This window comes from Apodemus sylvaticus, chromosome X (assembly GCF_947179515.1).
Source record: "Apodemus sylvaticus chromosome X, mApoSyl1.1, whole genome shotgun sequence".
In the NCBI taxonomy this organism is placed as follows: Eukaryota; Metazoa; Chordata; class Mammalia; order Rodentia; family Muridae; genus Apodemus; species Apodemus sylvaticus.
Window position 1 is genome coordinate 44,723,348 of NC_067495.1, and position 26,357 is coordinate 44,749,704.

A 26,357-nucleotide genomic window follows, 5' to 3' on the forward strand; every position below is an offset into this window, starting at 1 on the left:
AAAACTTAGAGAAAAAAAAGATCCAACTGACTTTCTGTTTCCACACTAAATTTATGTCTGTCATTTAATTTTTATCAGATGTCTTTTGCATTTGTACTAGTACATTTCTTCTATGCATCCAGTTTTTTTTGTCACATTATATCCGTATTATTCTTGAAATTGTTTTGTTGTTTTTGTTGGTGGTAGTAGTGTTATTTTTTTGGTTGTTGTATGTTTTGTTATCATGCTTAAGTGAAAGCATGTGAGTGTTCTATGAGAGAATCACAACAGCAATTGAATGTTTTGAGGAAAAGTTGTTTACCACGCTAGGACATTTCCAGTGTAAATATATATGCAAAACATCTGTTCTCACAAACAAGAATTGGAAATAATCCATGTAGTGAAGACACAGTTCTGTTCATTAAGTCATCAAACAAACAGATATTTACTCATTCTTAAATCATGCAGAACTTCATCTGACACACACAAGGGAAAATTCTGTACTTAACAAATTTTTTTTGCTTTTCATGTCAAAGACTAGCATGTCTTTCATAAGTCATAACTTATATCCTTTCACTTAAAACTTTGTGTATTGAAGTTCTTAATGGTTTTTGTCTACTGGATTTTACTAATTACTTATGACTATTTTAGTTCAGCAGAAAGAAGACCAAAAATATAAGTATGTGATGATACTTTTAAATTTCTGTGTGTTTGTTTTTCTGCTTATACACGTATATGTGCATATAAAATATTTTAAATAGATAAGCAATGCTTAGTCATTTGTTATAATTTACATTAGTTTGCTTTTGTTGATTAACACGGTCTGGGTTGAGGGAAACATTGAAGAAGTAGGCTGTAACTTTACATAAAGAAATATTAATTTTAATAAGATAAGTTTTAATAAAATAAAATAAAATAAAATGTTATATTTAATAAAATTTATTACAACTAATATGCTAAATTTTCAAATTTTATTATAAATAAAGTAGGTTTAATATAATCAATTGCAGTTGTTACCAATTTTTGACACTGCAGCTGTTAGCATCTTCATTATTCGTATTCATAATAAAATATTGAAAATAAAAATTATGGCCCTTTTAGATTCAATTATAGGAACAGAAATTTAATATTAAAAATCAAAATTAACAGCAATTCCTATAAAAAAAGGGTAGTATAAAAGTAACATTGTGAGTCACTTTGAGTGAGTGGCTACAATTGAACCAGACTTGTGAATTAAATACAGTTGCAGAATTTAAGGAAATTCCAGGTAGTTTTTTCCCCTTGTGTTCTTTTTATTTCCGTAAGGGGATAAATGCAGGACTATATACACAAATGTATTTACTTATACAATTAGCCATAGCAAAGTGATTCTGTTTTCAGGAATTCCAACTAATTCCAAAATTTCAATAACATGTAATTGATAAGTACATGAAAATGTACATGAAAATGTTTGGGAGGGTTATCAAATCCTGTAGGAAGTAGAAAAAAACAACACTGAGAGAGAAAGAGAGCTTGAGATGACTAATTATACACGAATGCCCCATATATATTTATGAAAAGCAGTTTTCAAAAAACAAAATTAGGGAATATAAAATGTTTTAGAATTGTTATAAATGATGAATTCCTTGTTTGCAAGCCCTCCCAAAATTTTCAGCCTTTAGATAAAGCTTCAAATTGTAGAAACAGTGTAACAAATATTTACTTATTTGTAGTCACAATATTGTGCAGGGAATAATCCTTGAAAAACAAATGAAGGTCCAGAATATATGTAAACTACATTTTAACAAGTGTATGTTTTAATGTGGAAAAGTACCTTAGTTAAATCACAAATATCCCTTAATATATCCAAATAGACTTCACAGTAACATGTAGAAATTATTGACATTTGAATTCCAGAGTCACAAAATAAATGTTGTATTGGTACTATACAGCCTTATAATATGGTTAAATAGCTAACTTACAAATTCATCATCATTATACAATTTCTTTTTAGTGGACGTTTGTTTTCTTAATCTTTAAAAATGTTCTTTTTCATTGGATGGGACTATAGGTATGATTTGATTTTTATTCATTCTTTAGGAATAAAGTACATTTTGATAATATACAGCCCTTCCTAACAACTCCTCTCACATCTACACACCTTGCTTATCCAAATTTTATCCAATCTCTTTGTTCTTTGGTTTTTGTTATCTAATCTCCTTCTCTTCTCCGGCCTCCTCCTCCTCCTCGCCTCCTCCCTCCTCCTCCTCCTCCTCCTGCTCATCCTCCTCCTGCTCCTCCTCCTCCTCCTGCTCCTCCTTCTCCTCCTCCTCCTCACCCTCCTCCTCCTCCTTCTCCTCCTCCTTCTCCTCCTCCTCCTTTGTCGTCCTCGTCATCATCATTTTCTTCTTCTTCTTCTTCTTCTTCTTCTTCTTCTTCTTCTTCTTCTTCTTCTTCTTCTTCTTCTTCTTCTTCTTCTTCTTCTTCTTCTTCTTCTTTTTCTTCTTCTTCTTCTCCTCCTCCTCCTCCTCCTCCTCCTGCTCCTTCTTCTTCTTCCTCTTCTTCTCCTCCTTCTTCTTCTTCTCCTTCTCTTTCTCCTTCTCCTTCTTCTTTTTCTCCTCCTCCTCCTCTGTCTTCTCCTCCTCTTCCTCCTCCTCCTTCTCTTTCTTAGACCCATCAAGTGTAAATTGTTCATCCTATATATTCTTGGACTATGGCCTTCCACTATGATTGACTTTTAAAACAAAATCGTCTTAGAGAAAACTGACTCTCTCTCTTTCCCAGAAGCTTTCAGGTGCCCAAAGGCCCAATGATAAATGTGAAACTTCATGCTCATATCTACTCTCAGGCTGCTATTTAGTCTGGTTTGAATTTGTGTGGAGCTTGACTCTGCTGTCACATTTGCTAAGAATTTGTATATGCTGTGCTCACAGAATATAATAATAATATGATGATAATAATGACAATAGTAATTATTATTGTCATTATTATTATTATTATTATTATTATTATTATTTTATTATTTAATCCAAAGAATCTGCCTTTTAGTGCCTTTCTGCCCCCTGTTTCACAATCATTCCTGGGTATTTTGAGGAAGGTATGTGATATAGATGTCCTTTTTAGAGCTAAGCATTTTGCATTTTCTTATTCTAAGGACCTTAGATAATCAGATATCTCAGTGATAATCACCATCTACTGCAAATAGAAGCTTCTCTGATGAGGATTGAGAAATCCCTTAATCTATGAGTATAGCAATAAGTCATTAGAAATCTACCTATCATTATGCCCATTTAATGGAGTAATACTGATATATTCCTTCTAGGGCCTATGCCTTGTCAAGAGACAGGTTCTTACATCAAAAATAAATACTAGGTATAAGATTTATCTTATAGAATATGACTTAAATCCAATCACATAGTGATTAATTGATTTTCTAGTGGCTGTGCAACTATCATATAAAGACCATGTGTTTTTGTCAGGCTAGATATTATTTTGTATGACAGGGTTCTCAGCTGAGTAAGATTAATAATCATTTTTCAGCTCCAGTAGTGTGAATAGCACCTTCCAAAACTATGGAAGCTAGGTGGAAGGGTGAGGCTTCCAAGTCAATACTATCTTGGTATCTAAAGGTTCTATGACTCAAGGATGTGGTACCATCAGAAATTCTTTGATGTAGTAAGTTCTGTGGAAAACTAATAATATTAGCCTGTTTTATTTTGTTTTTGTTTTTGTTTTTTTGAAGGATGTATATGGAGCTCATTGACCATCAACTCCAAAAGAATCAATGCATTTCTGTTTGTAGGCTGTTTATTTTAAACATTATTTATTTTTAAGCATGTGGGTAATTCAAACTTTGTGTGTGTATATATGTGTGTGTGTGTATGTGTATAATTCAAAATTTGTGTCTATGTGTATGTTTCAGAAAAGATTCTACAGTAGTAGGTAGGGTTGCATATGACTCTTCTACCTAGTTCCTACTATATGTGGCTTTTCTATCATTATCCAAATTTTACACTTGCTGTTTCATCAGTACCATCTAAGCCGTTATACCACTGATTTTTATCTCACTTCCCTCAAAATCGTCCCTATGTTTTCTAAAAAAATTAATTTCTATATGTATTCCAAATGAAGCATACACATATGAAGATTCAAAAGAGAGAAAACCTATGAGAGTTGTTTATCTAAAACTGTTCATCCTCTTTAGAATGACTATTTCCTGATCTATAACTTTAAGTGAAATTTTAATAAGTTTGTTTTTCTATATAGGTGAATAATAGTGCTTGGTGTAAATATAGCACTACTTCAAGGTAGTATACATAATAGCCTATTTAAAAAATAGAAAAAAATATAGGCCAAGTATTTTCAACATACTGCTTTTGACACTTTATTTTTCTGTCCCAAAACAGTGAACATGGCTAATTAAACACATAGTGATCTTATCTATTCTATATTTTCATTTTAAAATAATTTGTCCTTGGAAGGTTATCCCACATATCAATATGATTTGGGTCTAAATTTAGTTGTCAAATGTCATTATATGCTTATCATATTTAAGGGAAATCAGTAATAATGCATGTTTCCAAATTATTGTGATGATAAATAAAAGGAACCTTTCCTGTCTTTGAAGACCTTTATAAACTGGCGCTAAAGAAATTTGTCTAAAAGAACTTGTCTTTTCAAATTTGATCTTATTTGTGACCCATCAGTATGAATTTAAAGCCTGCAATCATATTTTGGACATATGTACCATTTTGTTAGAACCTTTAAATAATGTGCAGTACATAATAACGGTATTCTGAAAAATAATCATTTACAAATAAAAAGCCTCTACTTGAGGACATATAAGATTTCATGCCACTCCTTATTTTAAATACTAGTAGATGTTCTTTATTTTGAAGGTGTGATATATCTTCCATTTTATATCAATACCAATTGAAAAGTAAAACTGACACAAGCAGTGTTTGTAATAAGGTAATATTTTTTGTTAGATATGTTTTGACATATTTTCACTATATATACATTCACACACATATACATACACAGAGAGAGGGAGGGAGAAGGAGACAGAGAAGAGGGAGAGGGAAGGAGGGAGGAAGAGAAAGAGAGAGAGGGAGAGAAATAATGAAATGTTATAGCATTTCCTTTCTTATTTACTTTGACCTCACAGAAGCATAAATGACTCAATAGTCATAAGCATTTGAAGAAAGAATACTCTAACTAATAAAGAAAAACATTTTGTTTAAAACATACATAAGTTTTTCAAAGAGAATTGGTTTATCTCATATACTTAGATGACCATACAATAAAAATTTTAAAATAATGTAAATACATGATAACTAAATTTTTGAGACAATAACTTTAATACATCATAAATAACATGTCTACCTACCTGTCATAACTCAAATTCTCAACTCCTTTTGAGATAAATACTACAACTCTCAGTAAGTTTCTCCTAAAATAATATTTATAAACAATGCTTAGATTCTCCAATTCTAAATAACTATAAAATTGTCTGTACTTCCTTTTACATATCATTATTCTGTTGACAATAAATGAGGAAAGTATTTTATTTTGTTTATATATATTTAGAAATGGCAAAAAGACAAGTAATGCGGTTTAGTGTGGCAATAGAATGCTTCCTATTGATATATGGATACATGAAGTAATATGATATAGTAAAGAACATTAATAAAAACAAATAAAATTTGAAAAAGTTAGACAGGATTTTCACACATCAGAATTCAGGAGGATATCATTACCAAAGCATAGTCAATGAAATTCAAATGAAAAGGCTTAATTTTTAATGTTAGTACGTGTATTTTGCTTAAAGAAGAGAAAATGTACATGATACCTCCACTTCCACTGACTTTGTAATGACTGTCTGAACTTTTTATGAAACAAAACAGAAAGATAGACAGTGGATCCATTTCATTCAGTGAATATCTGCATAGCTTTGTCCAAAATGAATCATATACACTTAAAGAATGAACAGAAAGTTAAAACACAAAAAAATTATGATTTCTATTTATATGTAAAATTATTGCATGCTGAAAATGTTGAATGTTCAAAATTTATGAAATAGACAATTTCTAATGTAATTGAAGTTATTTGCATTATTTTCATGTCTCAGAAAAACTAAAAGATGTTGCAATGTTCAAATAATGTGTATTATTCCTAAAATTCTGTTCTATATGGTAACTGGATGCCATGTATTAATGAATTGATAAATACTTATATATATATATATATATATATATATATATATATATATATATATATATATAAAATATTTTTCTAACTTTCCTTTCAATATTCTAACTGTACCAGTGTCCTATTTAGAAATATTTTCAGAGATATACAAAGTATATCACATTTTTGTCATAGACAAACTGAAATGAGAATTATATTTTCATAATTCATATATTATCAGTTGTTTATGATAGCCATGGTTTGCAGCATTTCATAGCCAGAAGTTTTAATAGTTCTACCTCTCATTTTCCTTGAATTCTCTTATCAATTTTTAATTTTTAATACTTGTAATTTTCTCCCCATTATTGGATGAATCCATTTAAATATATATATATATATATATATATATATATATATATATATATATATATATATGGTTTCTGTACAAATTTTTTTAAAATATCTTAAGATAAAAATAATCACCTGTCTAAATAGCATGCATGCACATAATAGTAAATTTGACTTTGGTGCTAACTCACTTACATGGTGTAGAACACAATGTCAGTACAAATTTTACATTCAAATAACCACTAAATTATTTATATATGTATGTGCATATGTATTAAATAATTGAAATGTTTGATTAAATTGCAAAAATAGAATTGAGATTTTAAAATCTATGGTTAGATATTAAATTGTCTTCATCAAAGTCAAGCTTAACTTTCTCTGATCTTTTTAATTGCATGCTAGAAATGCATATGTTATTTCATTGATGAAGAAATAGGTGTCAAGAATTTGATTTAAATATAAACAATTTTAAAAATTATATGTGGTTTTAAAATGGACCTGTGCAATTCTGAGTTTGCTACAACATAATTCAGACGAGACAAATAAATTAGAATAAATTTTACATATTAAGTATAAAAATCCCAAACGAGAAACTAAAAAGAAGCCAAATTAATCAGCCTATAGTTTTTACACATCTTGAGTTGAGTTCAGTATGTGATCCCACAATCCATTTAATTATGTTATTGAAAAGCACATTTGTGTGGCTCTGTCAAAGAGACAACAATAATAAAAGATTGCATTAGCATGTTATTGTTTGAATGTCCCCAGAGAGCCTTCGACTGATGCCCTCAGCTGACCCCATCAACAGGCAGGTGACAGTTGATTGAGAAAAAAGTTTCTGGGAGAATAATTTCAATTACAAGAGTGTTGCTCCTTTTACTATAGACCCAGAAGAGGAGAGGTCATCCATCTTCTGAATTTGCAGGCCACGTAGCATTTACTCACTGTTTTTTAAGAATAGGGAAATAAGTACTACTTGCAAACTCAAAAACAGTCTGTACCTTTACTATCCTAAGCATTTGGACACCAGATAAGAAAATGTAAAATCAACACACATTCAAAGACCTTGGGGATTTCTGAAATAGTAGGAATTTTAAAGTTAACCAAAATTATTTGGCAGTTTAACTAGCAGACTAATTGAATAATAAGCTAGCATTGAACAATGGAGCCAGTGTCTCCATGTTGAGGAAAAGGTAGATACTTTCTTGATCGAACCCTTTTTTAAATCTTATACCTGACTCAAGACTATAAGAAAACAAAAAGTGTTTCCTTTTATGAAAAGTACAAAAGTTATGATTAAACAGTAAAAGGTAATTTCTGATATTATGTACTTCTCAGAGTCAAACTACCTTCTTCTAATCTTTTTGAATCTGGTCTTTCATTTCTGTAGAATGTTAAAGTGTGTGGAGCTTATTAAAAATGTTTTGGAAGATGAAACTATGAGAATAGAATGTATAACCATTTAATTAGACATCATATCATGTGTTTATTTCTTATCGCTTTCTAGCTCTCTGTCAACAATATACTGGGATCAATATAAAGGCATTTTCATTATTAGAAAGCTAAAAATTGTTCTTTTATATATCTGTACCAGCACACTCTCCATGAAGAAACCATGGTAGTGACGACTGAAGATATGCCTTTGGATGTTTCTTATGTGCCTTCTACTTATTTGACCGAGATCAGTCATATTTTACAAGCTCTTTCAGAAGTGGATCAACTTCTAAATGCTCCTGAACTCTCTGCTAAAGATTTTGAAGATCTCTTTAAGCAAGAGGAATCTCTTAAGGTAAATGCACAAAGCTTTCATTGAACTTTCCTATATGGTTACTGCACATTGAAGAAACTTTTACTTCTTCTTAAAAATCTTTAAAGATTGGTAGGTAAGGTATAAACTGAAATATTTTTAAAACATTTTGAGTTATCTGATAGCTTTATCAATATTGGAATCAATAGAAATAATATGTTGCACACTTAGTCAAAGCAGAATCATGAAGCATGTTTTGATAAACTATTTTTCACAGCTAGTATATTACTTTAATTTATCATTTCCCTGTGGAAAACTAAATGAGATTTAAATTGTATCTACTTTGCACTGTCTTAGTTTATTTCACATTATATATATATATATATATATATATATATATATTCCATTTCAAATTTATATAAACTATAATATTATATAGACTATAATTGAATAGAATCTAATTACATAAGCCATTTATGGTGGTATATTTAACACCAATAGGTGGGAAAGGTTTGGGGAGTTATTATCCTTAAATATTTTCTTTAAAACTGACAAAGACTCTCTACCAAATTCAACTTTTTCCGAACACAATAGCAGCCTGTAACTGAATTCTGAACCATGAAAAATCACAATGTAGTACTAATCTATGAATTTTAGTAAGTAAATATAGATAAATGAATGTATAATCTAGAAAAGTGTACATAAAGATTTGTGTCTTAAGATAGTTTTTGCACTGGGCACATCACTTCCAGAGGATCCTACTATACTACTCCTGGGCATATACCCAGAGGATTCTCCAGCATGTAATAAGGATACGTGCTCTACTATGTTCATAGCAGCCCTATTTATAATTGCCAGATGCTGGAAAGAACCCAGATATCCCTCAACAGAAGAGTGGATGCAAAAAATGTGGTATATCTACACAATGGAGTACTATTCAGCCATTAGAAACAATGAATTCATGAAATTCTTAGGCAAATGGATGGAGCTAGAGAACATCATACTAAGTGAGGTAACCCAGACTCAAAAGGAGACTCATGGTATGCACTCACTAATAAGTGGATATTGACCTAGAAAACTGGAATACCCAAAACTTAATCCACACATCAAATGAGGTACAAGAAGAAAGGAGGAGTGGCCCCTTGTTCCGGAAAGTCTCAGTGAAGCAGTATAGGGAAAACCAGAACAGGGAAGTGGGAAGGGGTGGGTGGAAAAACAGGGGAAGGGAAGGGGGCTTATGGGATTTTCAGGGAGTAGGGCGCCAGAAAAGGGGAAATCATTTGAAATGTAAATAAAGTATACATCGAATAAAAAGAAAGAAAAAGAAAAGATAAGTTTTGCAATCTTTACTTCATATTCAAAATGAAATACAGTATGGATACAGCTTGGTATTTGCCAGAACAAAAAGCAGAATACTGTATACACATGAGTTTGCTATCAGCAGCACATATTAGCTAAAGTATTTTGTTTGCTAAATTATTTCTTGGGAGCTTATTAAAATATCATATAGTTTCTACATGAGTATGCAAATGGATAATTTTGTTTGTTTTGGAAAGCAGCATTTTATTATCTTGAGTGACTTGAATTTAATGCCATACAATATATCAAATGTGCTATAAAATTACACACTAAATTGAGAGCTTTGTGGATGTCTTGATCCAGTCCATCTGCTTTACTATGGTGATGTTATCTTAAGATCTTTGGAGTCTTAAATGCTTTATGTCTATAGTAAAAAGTAGCAGCTCAAACATTGGATAAAGAAGATTTGCCTGCATATGTCATTGTTCACATTAACTAATCTTTTCTGACAGCACAGTGTGTAAGCTCATTATTGTCATTCAATATGCAAATCATTAATAATAGTCAAATTATCCTTCATTGTTACATTGCTAGCTTTATTGGTCAGAAGAGCAGTGACCGTAAACTTACTAAGTTGCATGATAAATATTTTTGATTCAGTACCTCTTAATGTGTAATGCTCAAAATGACAGAACACTCAGATTTATTTATTGGTTCATCTTGATATATTTACTACACTAGTTTACTTTCATTTGGTAGGCTTGAAGAAAGTATTGTTCTAGGTTTAATTTAGCTGGATTGTTGAATCTTTAGGAGGCATGATGGTATGCATAATTCCACATTTCTCAGAACAAATTTGCAGCAACACAATGGGCTTCCCACATTCATAAATCTTTTTGATGTGAGAGTTTTATTTATTTACTTTTTCTTTTATACATTGATATTTTAATTAAATAATTAATTAATTTTTACACTCCAGATTTTATTTCCACCCTCCCGTGTGCCCTCCACATCCCATACTTATTCCCTAATCCTATGTCTCCAAATGAATGTCCCCACACTCCACTCCACTTGACCTATAAACTCTCTAGGGCCTCCAGTCTCTTGAGGGTTAAGTGCATCATCTCTGAATGAACACAGATCTGGTAGTCCTCTGCTGTAGGCGGGGGAGTCCTTGTATCAGATGGTGTATGCTGCCTGTTTGCTGGTACAGTGTCTGAGAGATCTTGGGGGTCCAGATTAACTGAGATTGCTTGCCCTCCTACAAGGCTACCCTTCTGCTCAGCTTCTTGCAGCCTTTTCCTAATTCAGCAACAGGGAACTTTTGTTGTTTTTTTTTGTTTGTTTGTTTTGTTTTGTTTTTTGTTTTTGTTTTTGTTGTTGTTGTTGTCCTTTTGTTGGGTGCAGATTATCTGCATCTGACTCTTTCATCTGCTTCTTGGGTCTTCTGGAATGCGGTCATGCTAGGCCCCTTTTTGTAAGTGCTCCACAGCCTCAATAATAGTGTCAGGCGTTGGGACCTCCCCTTGAACTGGATCTCACTTTGGGCCTGTCACTGGACCTTCTTTTCCTCATGCTTCTATGCATTCCCATCCCTGCAGTTCTTTCAGACAGGAACAATTTTGTGTCAGAGTTGTAACTGTGGGATGGCTCCACTCTCCCTCATTTGATGCCCTGTCTTTCTGTTGGAGGTGGGCTCTATCAGTTCCCTCTCCTTACTGTTGGGCATTTCATCCTCACTATGAGTCCTGGGAGTCTCTCACCTCCCAGGTGTCTGGAGTATTCTGGAGGTCCCACCAACCTCCTACCTCCAGAGGTTGCCTGTTTTTATCTTTCTGCTAGACCTAAATGCTTCAGTCTTTTTCCCTCACCCAATATCAGATCAGATTCCCTTCTCTCCCACCATCCACTTTTCTTCCCAGGTCCCTCCCTCTCTCCCCACTTGTGGTTGCTTTCTTTTCCCTCCCAAGTGGACCTGAGGCATCCTCACTTGGGAACTTAAGCTTGTTGACCTTTTTGAGTTCTGTGCACTGTATTTTATATATTCTGTACTTTATATTTTGGCAATGGAAGAGTGTTCCTCTTTCTCCACATCCTCTCCAATATGTGTTGTAGCCTGAGGTTTTGATCTTAGCCATTATGATTGGTATAAGGTAGAATCTCAGGTTAGTTTTGATTTGCTTTTTGCTGATCACTAAGAACATTTCTTTAGGTGCTTCTCAGCCATTTGAGATTCCTCAGTTGTGAAATCTTAGTTTAGTTCTATAACCCATTTTTTGATTGAGTTGTTTGGTTTTTTTTTAGAGATTAGCTTCTTGGGCTCTTCATATATTTTGGATATTAGCCCTCTATCAGATGTGGAGTTAGTGATGCTCTATTCAGGAAATATGTATTTCCCATTAAAGTTATCTATCATTGTCATTATATAAAAGTGGAATTGATGAGCAAAATTTATACTTCTGCTAGTTAAAATCTTTGAAGTTAAATTATAGTTAATATTATTCTTGATACATTCATATGAATCAAGTTATAAACAGTATTACACAATGTTAGAGCGTAATCTGCATATTTCTATTTGTCTATTTATTAATTTATTTATTTATTTACATCCCAAACACTGCTCCCCCTCCTGGTTCTTCCTTCACTTACTCCCTCCCTACAAACCCCTCTCTTTTTCCTTGAAGAGGGTGGAGCCATCTGCATATCCATCCCTCCCCCATATCAAGACTCTACCAGATTAGGCACATCCTCTCCCACTAAGGCCAGACAAGAAAGCCAGGAAGACTATGGTGCATGTCTGCTACATATGTACCAGGGCCTTGTTCTTTGGTTGGTGGCTCAATTTCTGAGATCACTCAGGTGTCCAGGTTAGTTGACTCTATTGCAGGGTTCCCATCCCCTTCAGGGACTTCAAATCTTCCCCGAACTCTTCCATAAGAGGCTTCAAGATCCACCAGTTTTGGCTGTGGATAAATGTATCTATTTCAGTGTACCACTTGGTAAAACTTCTCAGGGGCCAGTTATGCTAGACATCTTTCTGCATATTTCTAAAGTACTCAGTACAAACCATGTAATGTGAAATAAGATATATAATTATTCCTGCATACACATAATTTTAAATAGCAAGGATGGCTTGAGTATTTCTGTTAAATTGGAAAGCTATCTAGTCATTTAAATGGAGTGAAGATAAATGTTATCCTCTTATGAATGTTTATATTTAAAATATAATGCACTTGCTGAAATTTCAATAGAAATGAGTAAAAAAACATACAAATAAGTAATATATGTTCTTAGCTCAACACAAGTATCATCCATTTTAATTAATTATGTTTGATTATACATAAAGGTTACTAATATACAGTGGCATCATTATTTTGAAATACACTAAATTTAGGTTCTCATGAGAAATTTAAATATTTAAAATATAATCATAAAAATAGAAATTGTTCATTAAGTAGTCCAATTGGAAGAATCCATCCTTCCGCACCCATCTTCCATATTTTACTAAATGTTTCCTGTAACTTAGTATCCTGTATACTCTTGAGATGTAACCAAGCCCTGTTTGTCAATCAGCATTCCTTGCACACTGACTGGCAAATTCCAGGGCCAAGCCCCTCTGAGTCTTTGCCCTCATTTTTTGTAGTCATCAAATCTCACAATATTCCAGAAGTTAAAACTCTGCATGCCTGCCTTTTCTTGCAATTGTAAAGCATAAGAGATGATTTGGAGAAGATGAGCCATAGTGCTCACTGAACTATAAATTGGGATAACACAAACCAACATTACAAGCATGCTTACAACCTTATTGTACATAGTTGAAACTTGTTTAATAATTGTGATTTTCACTGGTTTGTTTTTCCTTATCATAGAGTCTCATCCTTATGCTTCCAAGTTATAGTATGTCCATGTATGATATTGGTTTATGATCTATTTGTATAGGAACTCTATCAAGGATATTTTTATTTGATATTTTCTTTATTTACACTTCAAATGCTATCCCCTATCCTGCTTACCCCCCCTCAGAAACTTCCTATCACATCCTCTCTCCCCCTGCTTCTATGAGGGTATTCCTTCACTCACCCACCCACTCCTGCTTCCCCACACTCATATTACCTTACAATGGGGTGAAGTAACCCAATCACAAAAGAACACACATGGTATGCATTCACTGATAAGTGGATATTAGCCCCAAAACTCATAGTACTCAAGATACAATTCACAGACCATATGAAGCTCAAGAAAAAGGAAGGCCAAAGTATGGGTGCTTCAGTCATTCTTAGAAGGGGGAACAAAATACTTATAGGAGCAAATACTGAGACAAAGTGTGGAGCAGAGACTGAAGGAAAGACTATGCAGAAACTGCACCACCTGGGGTTCCATCCCATATACAGTCAACAAATTCAGACGCTATTATGGCTGCTAAGAAGTTCATGGTGAGAGGAACCTAATATAGCTGTCTCCTGAATTGTGCAACATCCTTAGTTATCAGGGAAATGCAAAATCAAAACAACCCTAAGATTCCACCTCACGCCAGTCAGAATGGCTTGGATCAAAAACTCAGGTGACAGCAGATGCTGTCAAGGATGTGGAGAAAGAGGAACACTCCTCCATTGTTGGTGAGATTGTAAGCTGGTACAACCACTCTGGAAATCAGTTCGGGGGTTCCTCAGAAAATTGGAAATAGTATTACCTGAGTGTCCAGCTATACCATTCCTGGTCATATACCCAAAAAATGCTCCAACATATAACAAGGACATATATGCTCCACTATGTTAATAGCAGCTTTATATATAATAGCCAGAATATGGAAAGAACCCAGATGTCCCTCAACAGAGGAATGGATACAGAAAAGATGGTATATTTACATAATGGTATACTACTCAGTAATTAAAACCATGTATTCATGAAATTCTTAGGCAAATGGGTTTAACTAGAAAATATCATCCTGAGTAAGGTAACCCAATTATGAAAGGATGTTTTTTAATAATAGTATATATACTCTATAGTCAGCATTTTGTTCACAAAATCCTTTGGCATACTCCATTCTACATTGACAGAATTGTCCAGGGTTGCTCCTACTTCACTGACAAGTTCACTAAGGGCCAAATTAGGCCATTTACAGACATATGTGAATTTCCTTACCAAAAAAAAATATTTTCAAATAAGGACAATGAATGAGCTGGCAAGTTCTTTTTCAACTTGGCACAAGTTAAGGTCATCTAAGATTAAGAAAACTTCAGTTGAGAAAATGCCTCAATAAGATCAGACTCTAAGCTTGTGTACAGTGCATTTTATTTTTAAATTAGTGACTGATAAGTAAGAACTCAATCCTTTGTGAATGGTGTCACCCCTGGCCTTGTGGTTCTGAGTGATACAAGAAAGAAATCTGAGCATGCCACAGGAGTAAAGCCAGTAGGCAGCACCCTTCTATGGTGTCTGCATCAGGTCATGCCTCAAGATTCCTGCTTTGCTTGAGTTCCTGTTATGACTTCCTCTGATGATGAGCAGTAATATGGAAATGTAAGCCAAATAAACCCTTTCCTCCTAAAGTTATTTATGTCACAGTGTTTTATCATAGCAATAACCCTACGTAGGATAGGCAGCTAATCTTAAGCCTTTGATATGATGTTAATCTAGTTCTGTGTGCTTCTAAAACAATTCAAACATAATTGCTTATTTCATGAAATTATGTTTCACAATTCTATGAAAATTATTATACTTCTTTTATACATGAAATAAAATATAAGTATTAAAAAAGAACACCACTAATAATAAAGCATAATTTTTATTTTCAGCACAATGACTCAAAAACATGCTTTGTATGTACTAGAAAGGGACTATCTAATTGAAGTGCATACATCATACTAAAGAAATTGATTCAACCCAAACAATTATTTCAGAATCTGTGCTGTTACTTGTTTTTATGAAGTTCTTTGTAAGTTGAGTTGAACATAGCAAAGTAAATCTAGGTGAAACAAGGCAGTGTGCTGAAGTACATCTTCCCTAGTTAACTGCAAAATTCCCTGGAATCTAATTCTATATACTATCATACCAATACAAATAAGTTCTATCAGAAGGATGAATGAAGTTGTCAGAAAGGTGGAAATATGGAATAAAATAAAGGAAAAATATTTTGACTGAAAAAATAATACCAAAATTCATCATTTCTACAAAGCTATCTGATTCCAATATAAGATAGCAAACACAAAATGAATTAATATTGCTACAACAATGTAATATTTATATGATCATAAAAGAAAATATAGAATTATATAAGGAGATATAGAACCATTAAATAAAGAAGAACAAGTATAATATCATAATTCAGATTAAAATTGTAAATAGAAAAGTAGACAGGCATTTGAACACATATGGCATAAAAGTATATCATTCAGCTGTACACTCTAGGCAAAGTAAATTGCATATAGGCCAAACTGTGATAGTTAGCATGTCTTCATCAACAATCTGAAAGAAATTCAGAATAGTGGATAAAAATTAGAAGATTATTGGATTTATGAAATTCTTAGCCTCCAGTTGTAAATAGTACCTTTGTGTTTGTGTAACTTTGAATATTTATACTTTTTTGAGTAAATAGGAAATATGATTATAAAAGACATCAAAATTTGGGCCAATGAGATGGCTCAGTGTGTTAAATTTCTGGCTGCCAAGCTTGACCCATTAGGTTTGATCTCTGAAACTTACAAGGTGGAAATTTTCCTAAAACTGACAAACACATACATATACATGCATACACACACACACACACACACACACACACACACACACATACACACACACAAAGAAATATTGCAGAAAATGGTTTTTAAAAATATAAAAATTATATTCAAATAGGCTGTTGTATTCACTGAATTCATGTGCTATTTAAGGACAAAGTGAAATGAACTGTCTTTTGATTCTTTGACTCTTTAGTATTTCATTTTCTCCATTTTAAAATTCCTAGCTGTCCTGGATCTCACTATGTAGGCCAGGCAGGTCTTAAATGCAGAGATCTACATGCCTCTGTTTCCCACTTTCTGCTATTGAAGGAATGAACCATCTCTGTTCCATGATTTTTTTTTAAATTTTAAATCTGACTTACCTTCCTACAGCTGCTGTTCTAACAGATAGTAATTGTTTCCAATAATATTTAGCAAAAAAGGGCTCTATGTTAACAAAGTAACAAAGTCTATCAAGACAACTCTGATACCTTAAACAATGTAAAGCTCTTATTATAACTTATCCACAAAATGTAACTGAATGCTGGTTTTATGAATATAAAAATACAGAGGAATTTATGTATACTTAATATGCAAATCTGTGTAAATCTAGGGTAGTGATAACAAATCCACATCACTAAGATATGATTTTCACCATTGATGACACATTGCAAGTGATCCATGTATTTACTACTATTGACCTGTGATGACCAATATCCATATTGTCTACAAACAAGTATAGAAAATTGTATTTTGGTTTTTTTTTTTTACCCCTACCTCTGCAACTCTTTAGAGTAGTAGCTAACACTTGTCTTGGATAGGAGATTTGTGGTACAAGAGAATATACATCAGATAAAAATGTTTAACAAGTAAATAGCTTTTGGAGAACCATATGTCCTCTTAGTTAAATTTATATATTGTGTTACTTAGTGATATATAACATTTCCTTCTATTTATTTTGTCATTTAAAACCCCTCAATGTTAAAATATATAGCTTGCAGTGACTGAAAGCAGGAACAAATATAATATTTCCCAATAAAAGATGCAACTTTTTATTTTCTTATTTCCTTTTTGCTTTCTGAAATTATTCCATTTTTGTATGAGTTATTTGAGAATTTCCTATAGTATGTTTTTTTTTTTAAATTCAGGTTTTTTGTTTATTTATTTTGCTTTTTTTATTCGATATATTTTTATTTACATTTCAAATGATTTCCCCTTTTCTAGCCCCCCACTCCCCGAAATTCCCGTAAGCCCCCTTCTCTCCCCCTGTCCTCCCACCCACCCCTTCCCATTTCCCCGTTCTGGTTTTGCCGAATACTGCTTCACTGAGTCTTTGCAGAACAAGGGGCAACTCTTCTTTTTTCTTGTACCTCATTTGATGTGTGGATTATGTTTTGGGTATTCCAGTTTTCTAGGTTAATATCCACTTATTAGTGAGTGTATACCATGATTCACCTTTTGAGTCTGGGTTACCTCACTTAGTATGATGTTCTCTAGCTCCATCCATTTGGCTAAGAATTTCATGAATTCATTGTTTCTAATGGCTGAATATTACTCCATTGTGTAGATATACCACATTTTTTTGCACCCACTCTTCTGTTGAGGGATACCTGGGTTCTTTCCAGCTTCTGGCAATTATAAATAGGGCTGCTATGAACATAGTAGAGCATGTATCCTTATTACATGGTGGGGAATCCTCTGGGTATATGCCCAGGTGTGGTATAGCAGGATCTTCTGGAAGTGAGGTGCCCAGTTTTCGGAGGAACCGCCAGACTGATTTCCAGAGTGGTTGTACCAATTTGCAACCCCACCAGCAGTGGAGGAGTGTTCCTCTTTCTCCACACCCTCTCCAACACCTGCTGTCTCCTGAATTTTTAATCTTAGCCATTCTGACTGGTGTAAGGTGAAATCTCAGGGTTGTTTTGATTTGCATTTCCCTAATGACTAATGAAGTTGAGCATTTTTTAAGATGCTTCTCCACCATCCAAAGTTCTTCAGGTGAGAATTCTTTGTTTAACTCTGTACCCCATTTTTTAATAGGGTTGTTCGGTTTTCTGTTTTGTTTTTATTAACCCTCCTTTCTCAATTCCTCACATATCCATTCCCCTCCTTATTTACCCAAATTTGGGGGCTCCTACATACAACACACACACACACAAACAGAGAGAGAGACAGAGACAGAGACAGAGACAGAGACAGGCAGACAGAGAGACAGAGAGAGACAGAGAAAAACAGAGAGAACAAGAGACAGAGACACACAGTGACAGAGAGAGTGAAAAAGAGAGAGAAACATACACACAGAATCACACACAATCTGTGCTGTCCATATACATTGTGTGGTCGACTAACAAAGTCTGGTTGACCCAGCAGTTACACATAAGATCACAATCTTATGGACAATTGCCTCTTTTGCTCCCACCCCTATCAAAAGTCAATAGTTCCTTAACTAAATTAAGAATTCCTGCATACCTCCCTTGTCCATGATAGAATTTGAATTCATTTTTCCAATTTTATTTTAGGAATTGGAAACACATGTTTGAAATCATGAGCATAGAACCCTGATTTACTGTATAATATTAGAATATCTTGTTAAAGAATTATTTCATTTACCAATTCATGGGCTGAAATATCACCCTTATTTGTATTTAGACTGCCTTAAGTCGGGTTAAACATTAACTAGCTATTTGTTTTGCCTGAAGGATATGTCTTCTGATGGTCTCCATTAGCTATGAATATGTTTTACTGCTTGACATCTGACCTAATCTGATTTCAACTGTATTAACTCTATATAACGTGTCAAAGTAATAATTAAATAATATAACTGTTCTCATAGGTGAGGTTAAGAGATAAAATGTCTGGGAATGAAACACCACAAAGCTACACATATTTGTTGGTCAGGTGCTTTAAAAATTCCATGATGAATCTTGGGATATAGCTTTGCCACAGATTGCTGACTGTTCTTCCAGAGGATTGGGATTATATTCCCAGCTCCAACATGGTATTTAACAGCTACCTAAAACTTCAGTTTAAAGTACCTGCCAGAAATTTCTGGGTTTTAGAGGTACTACACACAAAATTTCTTCAGATATATATATGAAGGCAAATCATCCATATGTATGAAATGAAAATAAATAAAATGTTTTAATTTCATGAAAAATTGAAATCCAACTGTTTAATTAGTTGATATGAAATACTTTAGTAAATGAAAACTAAGAGAACAATGGAATGCAATTTTGACATTCTTTTTTTGATATATTTTTTATTTACATTTCAAATGATTTCCCCTTTTCTTATTTTTTATTCGATATATTTTATTTACATTTCAAATGATTTCCCCTTTTCTAGCCCCACACTCCCCGAAAGTCCCGTAAGCCCCCTTCTCTTCCCCTGTCCTCCCACCCACCCCTTCCCACTTCCCCGTTCTGGTTTTGCCGAATACTGCTTCACTAAGTCTTTCCAAAACAAGGGGCCACTCCTCCTTTCTTCTTGTACCTCATTTGATGTGTGGATTATGTTTTGGGTATTCCAGTTTTCTAGGTTAATATCCACTTATTAGTGAGTGTATACCATGATTCACATTTTGAGTCTGGGTTACCTCACTTAGTATGATGTTCTCTACCTTCATCCATTTGCCTTAGAATTTCATGAATTCATTGTTTCTAATGGCTGAATAGTACTCCATTGTGTAGATATACCACATTTTTTGCATCCACTCTTTTGTTGAGGGATACATGGGTTCTTTACAACTTCTGGCAATTATAAATAGGGCTGCTATGAACATAGTAGAACATGTATCTTTATTACATGCTGGGGAATCTTTTGGGTATATGCCCAGGAGTGGTATAGCAGGATCTTCTGGAAGTGAGGTGTTCAGTTTTCGGAGGAACCGCCAGACTGATTTCCAGAGTGGTTGTACCAATTTGCAACCCCACCAGCAGTGGAGGAGTGTTCCTCTTTCTCCACACCCTCTCCAACACCTGCTGTCTCCTGAAATTTTAATCTTAGCCATTCTGACTGGTGTAAGGTGAAATCTCAGGGTTGTTTTGATTTGCATTTCCTTAATGACTAATGAAGTTGAGCATTTTTTAAGATGCTTCTCCACCATCCAAAGTTCTTCAGGTGAGAATTCTTTGTTTAACTCTGTACCCCATTTTTAATAGGGTTGTTTGGATTTCTGGAGTCTAACTTCTTGAGTGTTTTATATATATTCTATATTAGCCCTCTATCTGATGTAGGATTGGTGAGGATCTTTTCCAAATTTGTTGGTTGCCGATTTGTCCTCTTGATGGTGTTCTTTGCCTTACAGAAACTTTGTAATTTTATGAGGTCCCATTTGTCAATTCTTGATCTTAGAGCATATGCTATTTGTGTTCTGTTCAGAAACTTTCTCCCTGTACCGATGTCCTCAAGGGTCTTCCCCAGTTTCTTTTCTATTAGCTTCAGAGTGTCTGGCTTTATGTGGAGGTCCTTGATCCATTTGGATTTGAGCTTAGTACAAGGAGACAAGGATGGATAAATTTGCATTCTTCTGCATGCTGACCTCCAGTTGAACCAACACCATTTGTTGAAAAGGCTATCTTTTTTCCATTGGATGTTTTCAGCCTCTTTGTCGAGGATCAAGTGTCCATAGATGTGTGGGTTCATTTCTGGATCTTCAATCCTGTTCCATTGATCCTCCTGCCTGTCACTGTACCAATACCATGCAGTTTTTAACACTATTGCTCTGTAGTATTGCTTGAGGTCAGGGATACTGATTCCCCCAGACTTTCTTTTGTTGCTGAGAATAGTTTTAGCTATCCTGGGTTTTTTGTTATTCCAGATGAATTTGATAATTGCTCTTTCTAACTCTGTGAAGAATTGAGTTGGGATTTGATGGGTATTGCATTGAATCTGTATATTGCTTTTGGCAAAATGGCCATTTTAAATATATTAATTCTACCAATCCATGAGCATGGGAGGTTTTCCCATTTTTTGAGGTCTTCTTCCATTTCCTTCTTCAGAGTCTTGAAGTTCTTGTCATACAGATCTTTCACATGTTTGGTAAGAGTCACCCCAAGATACTTTATACTGTTTGTGGCTATTGTGAAGGGGGCATTTCCCTAATTTCTTTCTCAGCCTGCTTATCCTTTGAGTATAGGAAGGCAACTGATTTGCTTGAGTTGATTTTATAACCTGCCACTTTGCTGAAGTTGTTTATCAGCTGTAGGAGTTCTCTAGTGGAGTTTTTTGGGTCACTTAGGTAGACTATCATGTCATCTGCAAATAATGAGAGTTTGACTTCTTCCTTTCCAATTTGTATCCCTTTGACCTCCTTATGCTGTCAAATTGCTCGAGCTAGTACCTCAAGTACAATACTGAAAAGATAAGGAGAAAGGGGCAGCCCTGTCTAGTCCCTGATTTTAGTGGGATTGCTTCAAGCTTCTCTCCATTTAGTTTGATACTGGCTACCGGTTTGCTGTATATTGCTTTTACTATGTTTAGGTATGGGCCTTGAATTCCTGTTCTTTCCAAGGCTTTAAGCATGAAAGGATGCTGAATTTTGTAAAATGCTTTTTCAGCATCCAATGAAATGACCATGTGTTTTTTTTTTCTTTGAGTGTGTTTATGTAGTGGATTGCATTGATGGATTTCCGTATATTGAACCAACCCTGCATGCCCAGGACAAAGCCTACTTGATCATGGTGGATGATCGTTTTTATGTGTTCTTCGATTCGGGTGGCAAGAATTTTATTGAGTATTTTTGCATTGATCTTCATAAGGGAAATTGGTCTGAAGTTTTCTTTCTTTGTTGGATCTTTGTGTAGTTTTGGTATCAGGGTAATTGTGGCTTCGTAGAAGGAATTGGGTAGTGTTCCTTCTCTTTCTATTTTGTGGAATAGTTTGAAGAGTATTGGTGTTAACTCTTCTTTGAAGGTCTGATAGAATTCTGCACTGAAACCATCTGGTCCTCTGCTTTTTTTAGTTGGAAGACTTTCTATGACTCCTTCTATTTCTTTAGGCGTTATGGGACTGTTTAGATGATCTATTTGGTCCTGATTTAATTTTGGTATTTGGTATCTGTCAAGGAAATTGTCCATTTCCTCCAGATTCTCCAGTTGTGTTGAGTACAGGCTCTTGTAGTAGGATCTGATGATTTTTTGGATTTCCTCAGTTTCTGTTGTTATATCTCCCTTTTCATTTCTAATTTTGTTAATTTGTATACTTTCTCTGTGCCCTTTGGTCAGTCTGGCTAAGGGTTTATCTATCTTGTCAGTTTTCTCAAAGAACCAGCTCCTGCTTTTGTTGATTCTTTGTATGGTTCTCTTTGTTTCTAGTTGATTGATATCAGCCCTGAGATTGATGATTTCTTGCCTTCTACTCCTCCTGGGTGAAATAGCTTCTTTTTGTTCCAGGGCATTCAGGTGTGTCATTAAGCTGGTAATGTATGTTCTCTCCATTTTCTTTTTGGAGGCACTCGGGGCTATGAGTTTTCCTCTAGCACTGCTTTCATTGTGCCCCATAGATTTGGGTATGTTGTGTCTTCATTTTCATTGTGTTCTAAAAATTCTTTAATTTTTTTCTTTATTTCTTCCTTGACCAAGGTATCTTTGAATAGAATATTGTTCAGTTTCCACGTGTATGTGGGTTTTCTGTTGTTTATGTTGCTATTGAAGACCACTTTTACTCCATAGTGATCTGATAGGAAGCATGGGATTAATTCAATATTCTTATATTTGTTGAGGTCTGTCTTGTGACCAATTATATGGTCGATTTTGGAGAAGGTACCATGAGATGCTGAGAAAAAGGTATATTATTTTGCTTTAGGATAGAATGTTGTATATATATATATATATATCTATATATATATATATATATAGATATAGATATATATATATATATATCTGTTAAATCTAATTGGTCCAAAGCTTCAATTAGTTTCATTGTGTCCCTGCTTAGTTTCTGTTTTCCTGATCGGTCCATTGAGGAAAGTGCATTGTTGAAGTCACCCACAATTATTGTGTTAGGTGCAATGTGTGCTTTGAACTTTAATATAGTTTCTTTTACAAAAGAGGATGCCCTTGCATTTGGAGCATAGGTGTTCAGGATTGAGAGTTCTTCTTGTTGTATTTTTCCTTTGACCAGCAAGAAGTGTCCCTCAGAGTCTCTTTTGATGACTTTGGGTTAAAAGTCAATTTTATCTGATATTAAAATGGCTACTCCAGCTTGTTTCCTGAGACCATTTGCTTGTAAAATTGTCTTCCAGCCTTTTACTCTAAGGTAGTGTTTGTCTTTGACCGTGAAGTGTGTTTCCTGAAAGCAGCAAAATGTAGGGTCCTGTTTACGTATCCAGTCAGTCAGTCTATGTCTTTTTATTGGGGCATTGAGTCCATTGATATTAAGAGATATTAAGGAATAGTGATTGTTACTTCCTGTCATTTTTGATGTTATTTTTTAATTTTGATTGGTTAACTTCTTTTGGGTTTGATGAAAGGTTACTATCTTGCTTTTTCCAGGGTGAAGTTTCCTTCCATGTATTGGTGTTTTCCTCCTATTATCCTTTGTAGGGCTGGGTTTGTGGATAGATATTGGGTAAACTTGGTTTTGTCATGGAATATCTTAGTTTCTCCATTTATGGTGATTGAGAGTTTTGCTGGATATAGTAGTTTCGGCTGGCATTTGTGTTCTCTTAGAGTCTGCGTGAGATCTGCCCAGGATATTCTAGCCTTCATAGTCTCAGGTGAAAAGTCTGCTGTGATTCTGATATATCTTCCTTTATATGTTACTTGGCCTTTTTCTCTTACTGCCTTTAATATTCTTTCTTTGTTTAGTACATTTGGTGTTTTGATTATTATGTGACAGGAAGTATTTCTGTTCTGGTCCAGTCTGTTTGGAGTTCTGTAGGCTGCTTGTATATTCATGGGCATCTCTCTCTTTAGGTTAGGGACGTTTTCTTCCATTATTTTATTGAAGATATTTGCTGGCCCTTTAAGTTGTAAATCTTCACTCTCATCTATGCCTATAATCCTTAGGTTTGGTCTTCTCATTGTGTCCTGGACTTCCTGGATATTTTGGGTTACCAGCTTTTTGCATTTTGCATTTTCTTTAACTGTTGAGTCCTTGATTTCTATGGAATCTTCAGCATCTGAGATTCTTTCTTCTATCTCTTGTATTCTGTTGTTGATATTTGCATCTATGTCCCCTGATTTCTTCCCGAGGCTTTCTATCTCCAAAGTTGTCTCCCATTGAGTTTTCTTAGTTGTTTCTACTTCTGGTTTTAGATCCTGGATGGTTTTGCTTAGCTCCTTCACTTGCTTGTTTGTGTTTTCCTGTAATTCTTTAAGAGATTTTTGTTTCCTCTTTCATGACCTCAGCCTGTTGACCAAAGTTCTCCTGTATTCCTTTAAGTGTTTTTTGCGTTTCCTCATTATTGGCTTTTGCATTCTCCTGGATTTCTTTCAATGATTTTTGTGTTTCCCTTGCAAGGGCTTCTAACTTTTGATCCATTTTCTCCTGAATTTCTTTAAGTATGTCCTTCATGTGTTCCTGTACCAGCATCATGACCTGTGATTTTAAATCCAAATCTTGTTTTACTGGTGTGGTGGGGTATCCAGGACATGCTGGTAAAAGAGAACTGGGTTCAGATGCTGCCATATTGCCTTGATTTCTGTTAGTGATGTTCCTGTGTTTGCCTTTTGCCGAGTAGTTCTCACTGGTGTTAGTTGGTCTTGTCAATGCTGGACTTACCAGTGCAAGCTGCCCCTTCCCAGGTGGCCTCTGGTGCACAGCTTACCTCCTGCACTGCCTGGAGACAGGGTGCTTCAGATCCCGAAGCAGACACCTGAAGGCTCCCGCTGGGGCCTGCTGGATTCACACAAGGACTTCTCCCCGCTGGCCGCCCAGAAGTCCCTCTTGCCTCTTGCAGGACCTGGAGATGTGGTGTTGCCGCCGCCCAGGCTGATCTGGATCCGGAAGTGGAGAGATCTGAGGGCTCCCACCAGAGGCCTCAGGACTGGAACCTAAGCTCTATGCCACAGGAGCAAGCTGTGCTGTGAGCTCCCAGAGTGCCTCTGGGTGCACACCAGTTGACACTCTTTTAAACATCAAGTTCAATATATTTATTTTGCTACTGAGGATTGAACCCAGTACTTTTGACATTGCATGCAAGAATTTCACTACTGAGCTACATCCCTAGTCCTGTTTAGAACAGAATATATATAAAACATGTAAATAACTTAGGATAAGAAATAATGAAACATAAATCTCACATTTTAAACTTATGTCTTTATGTATATGGAATTTTATATTGCTTTTAACATAGGACATTTGAGTAACAAAATTGAAGTTTTAAATAATTTATTATTAAAAGTAATCATTAGCAATTAGATTTATGATTTTTATTCAATTGCTTTTTGTAAATCTTAGTATTAGGGCCTGGAAAAATGGCTGAGCAGTTAAGAGCAGTGGTTGCTCTTCCAGAAGAGCTGGGATTAATTCCCAAATTCTACATTAGCAGCACCTTTATCTGTCTGTAACTCTAGTGCCTGGGGATCTGACATCCTCACACAAATGCAGATAAAATTGAATTAAATTAAATCTAATATATAATTCGTAACTCAACATGTGTTTTATAATGTATTTCTTGGTAGAAAGTAAAGGCATAAAGATGCCCATGAATTATTAACTGATTGCTGAAGTTTCAATATTTATTGAATTACATTTTACATTTTTGGATTAGGGAGCTGTTTATTCATTTTGTTATTATTATATGCAAGGAGAAACAGAAATTGAACTATTTAAAATATAAGAAATTATAGTATGTTTCATAATATTCCAGGGAGGAAACTGTGGTGCAATTAAGAATAACAAAACATGAATTCATGAAAATCTTAGGCAAATGGTTGGAGCTGGAGAACATCATACTAAGTGAGGTAACCCAGACTCAAAAGATGAATCATGGTATGCACTCACTAATAAGTGGATATTAACCTAGAAAACTGGAATACCCAAAACATAATCCACACATCAAATGAGGTACAAGAAGAAAGGAGGAGTGGCCCCTTGTTCTGGAAAGACTCAGTGAAGCAGTATAGGGCAAAACCAGAACAGGGAAGTGGGAAGGG

The 26,357-nt window shown here is 34.5% G+C and overlaps 1 protein-coding gene across 1 annotated transcript in view; it reads left to right on the plus strand.

Moving 5' to 3' along the window:
* The window catches only part of Dmd (dystrophin), a 1,772,476-nt gene that overhangs the window by 557,205 nt on the left and 1,188,914 nt on the right, over nt 1-26,357 (plus strand). Inside the window, exon 38 of the mRNA XM_052170230.1 lies at nt 8,090-8,284. Within this exon, the coding sequence (XP_052026190.1) occupies nt 8,090-8,284 (195 nt within the window). The remainder of the gene's footprint in view (nt 1-8,089; nt 8,285-26,357) is intronic.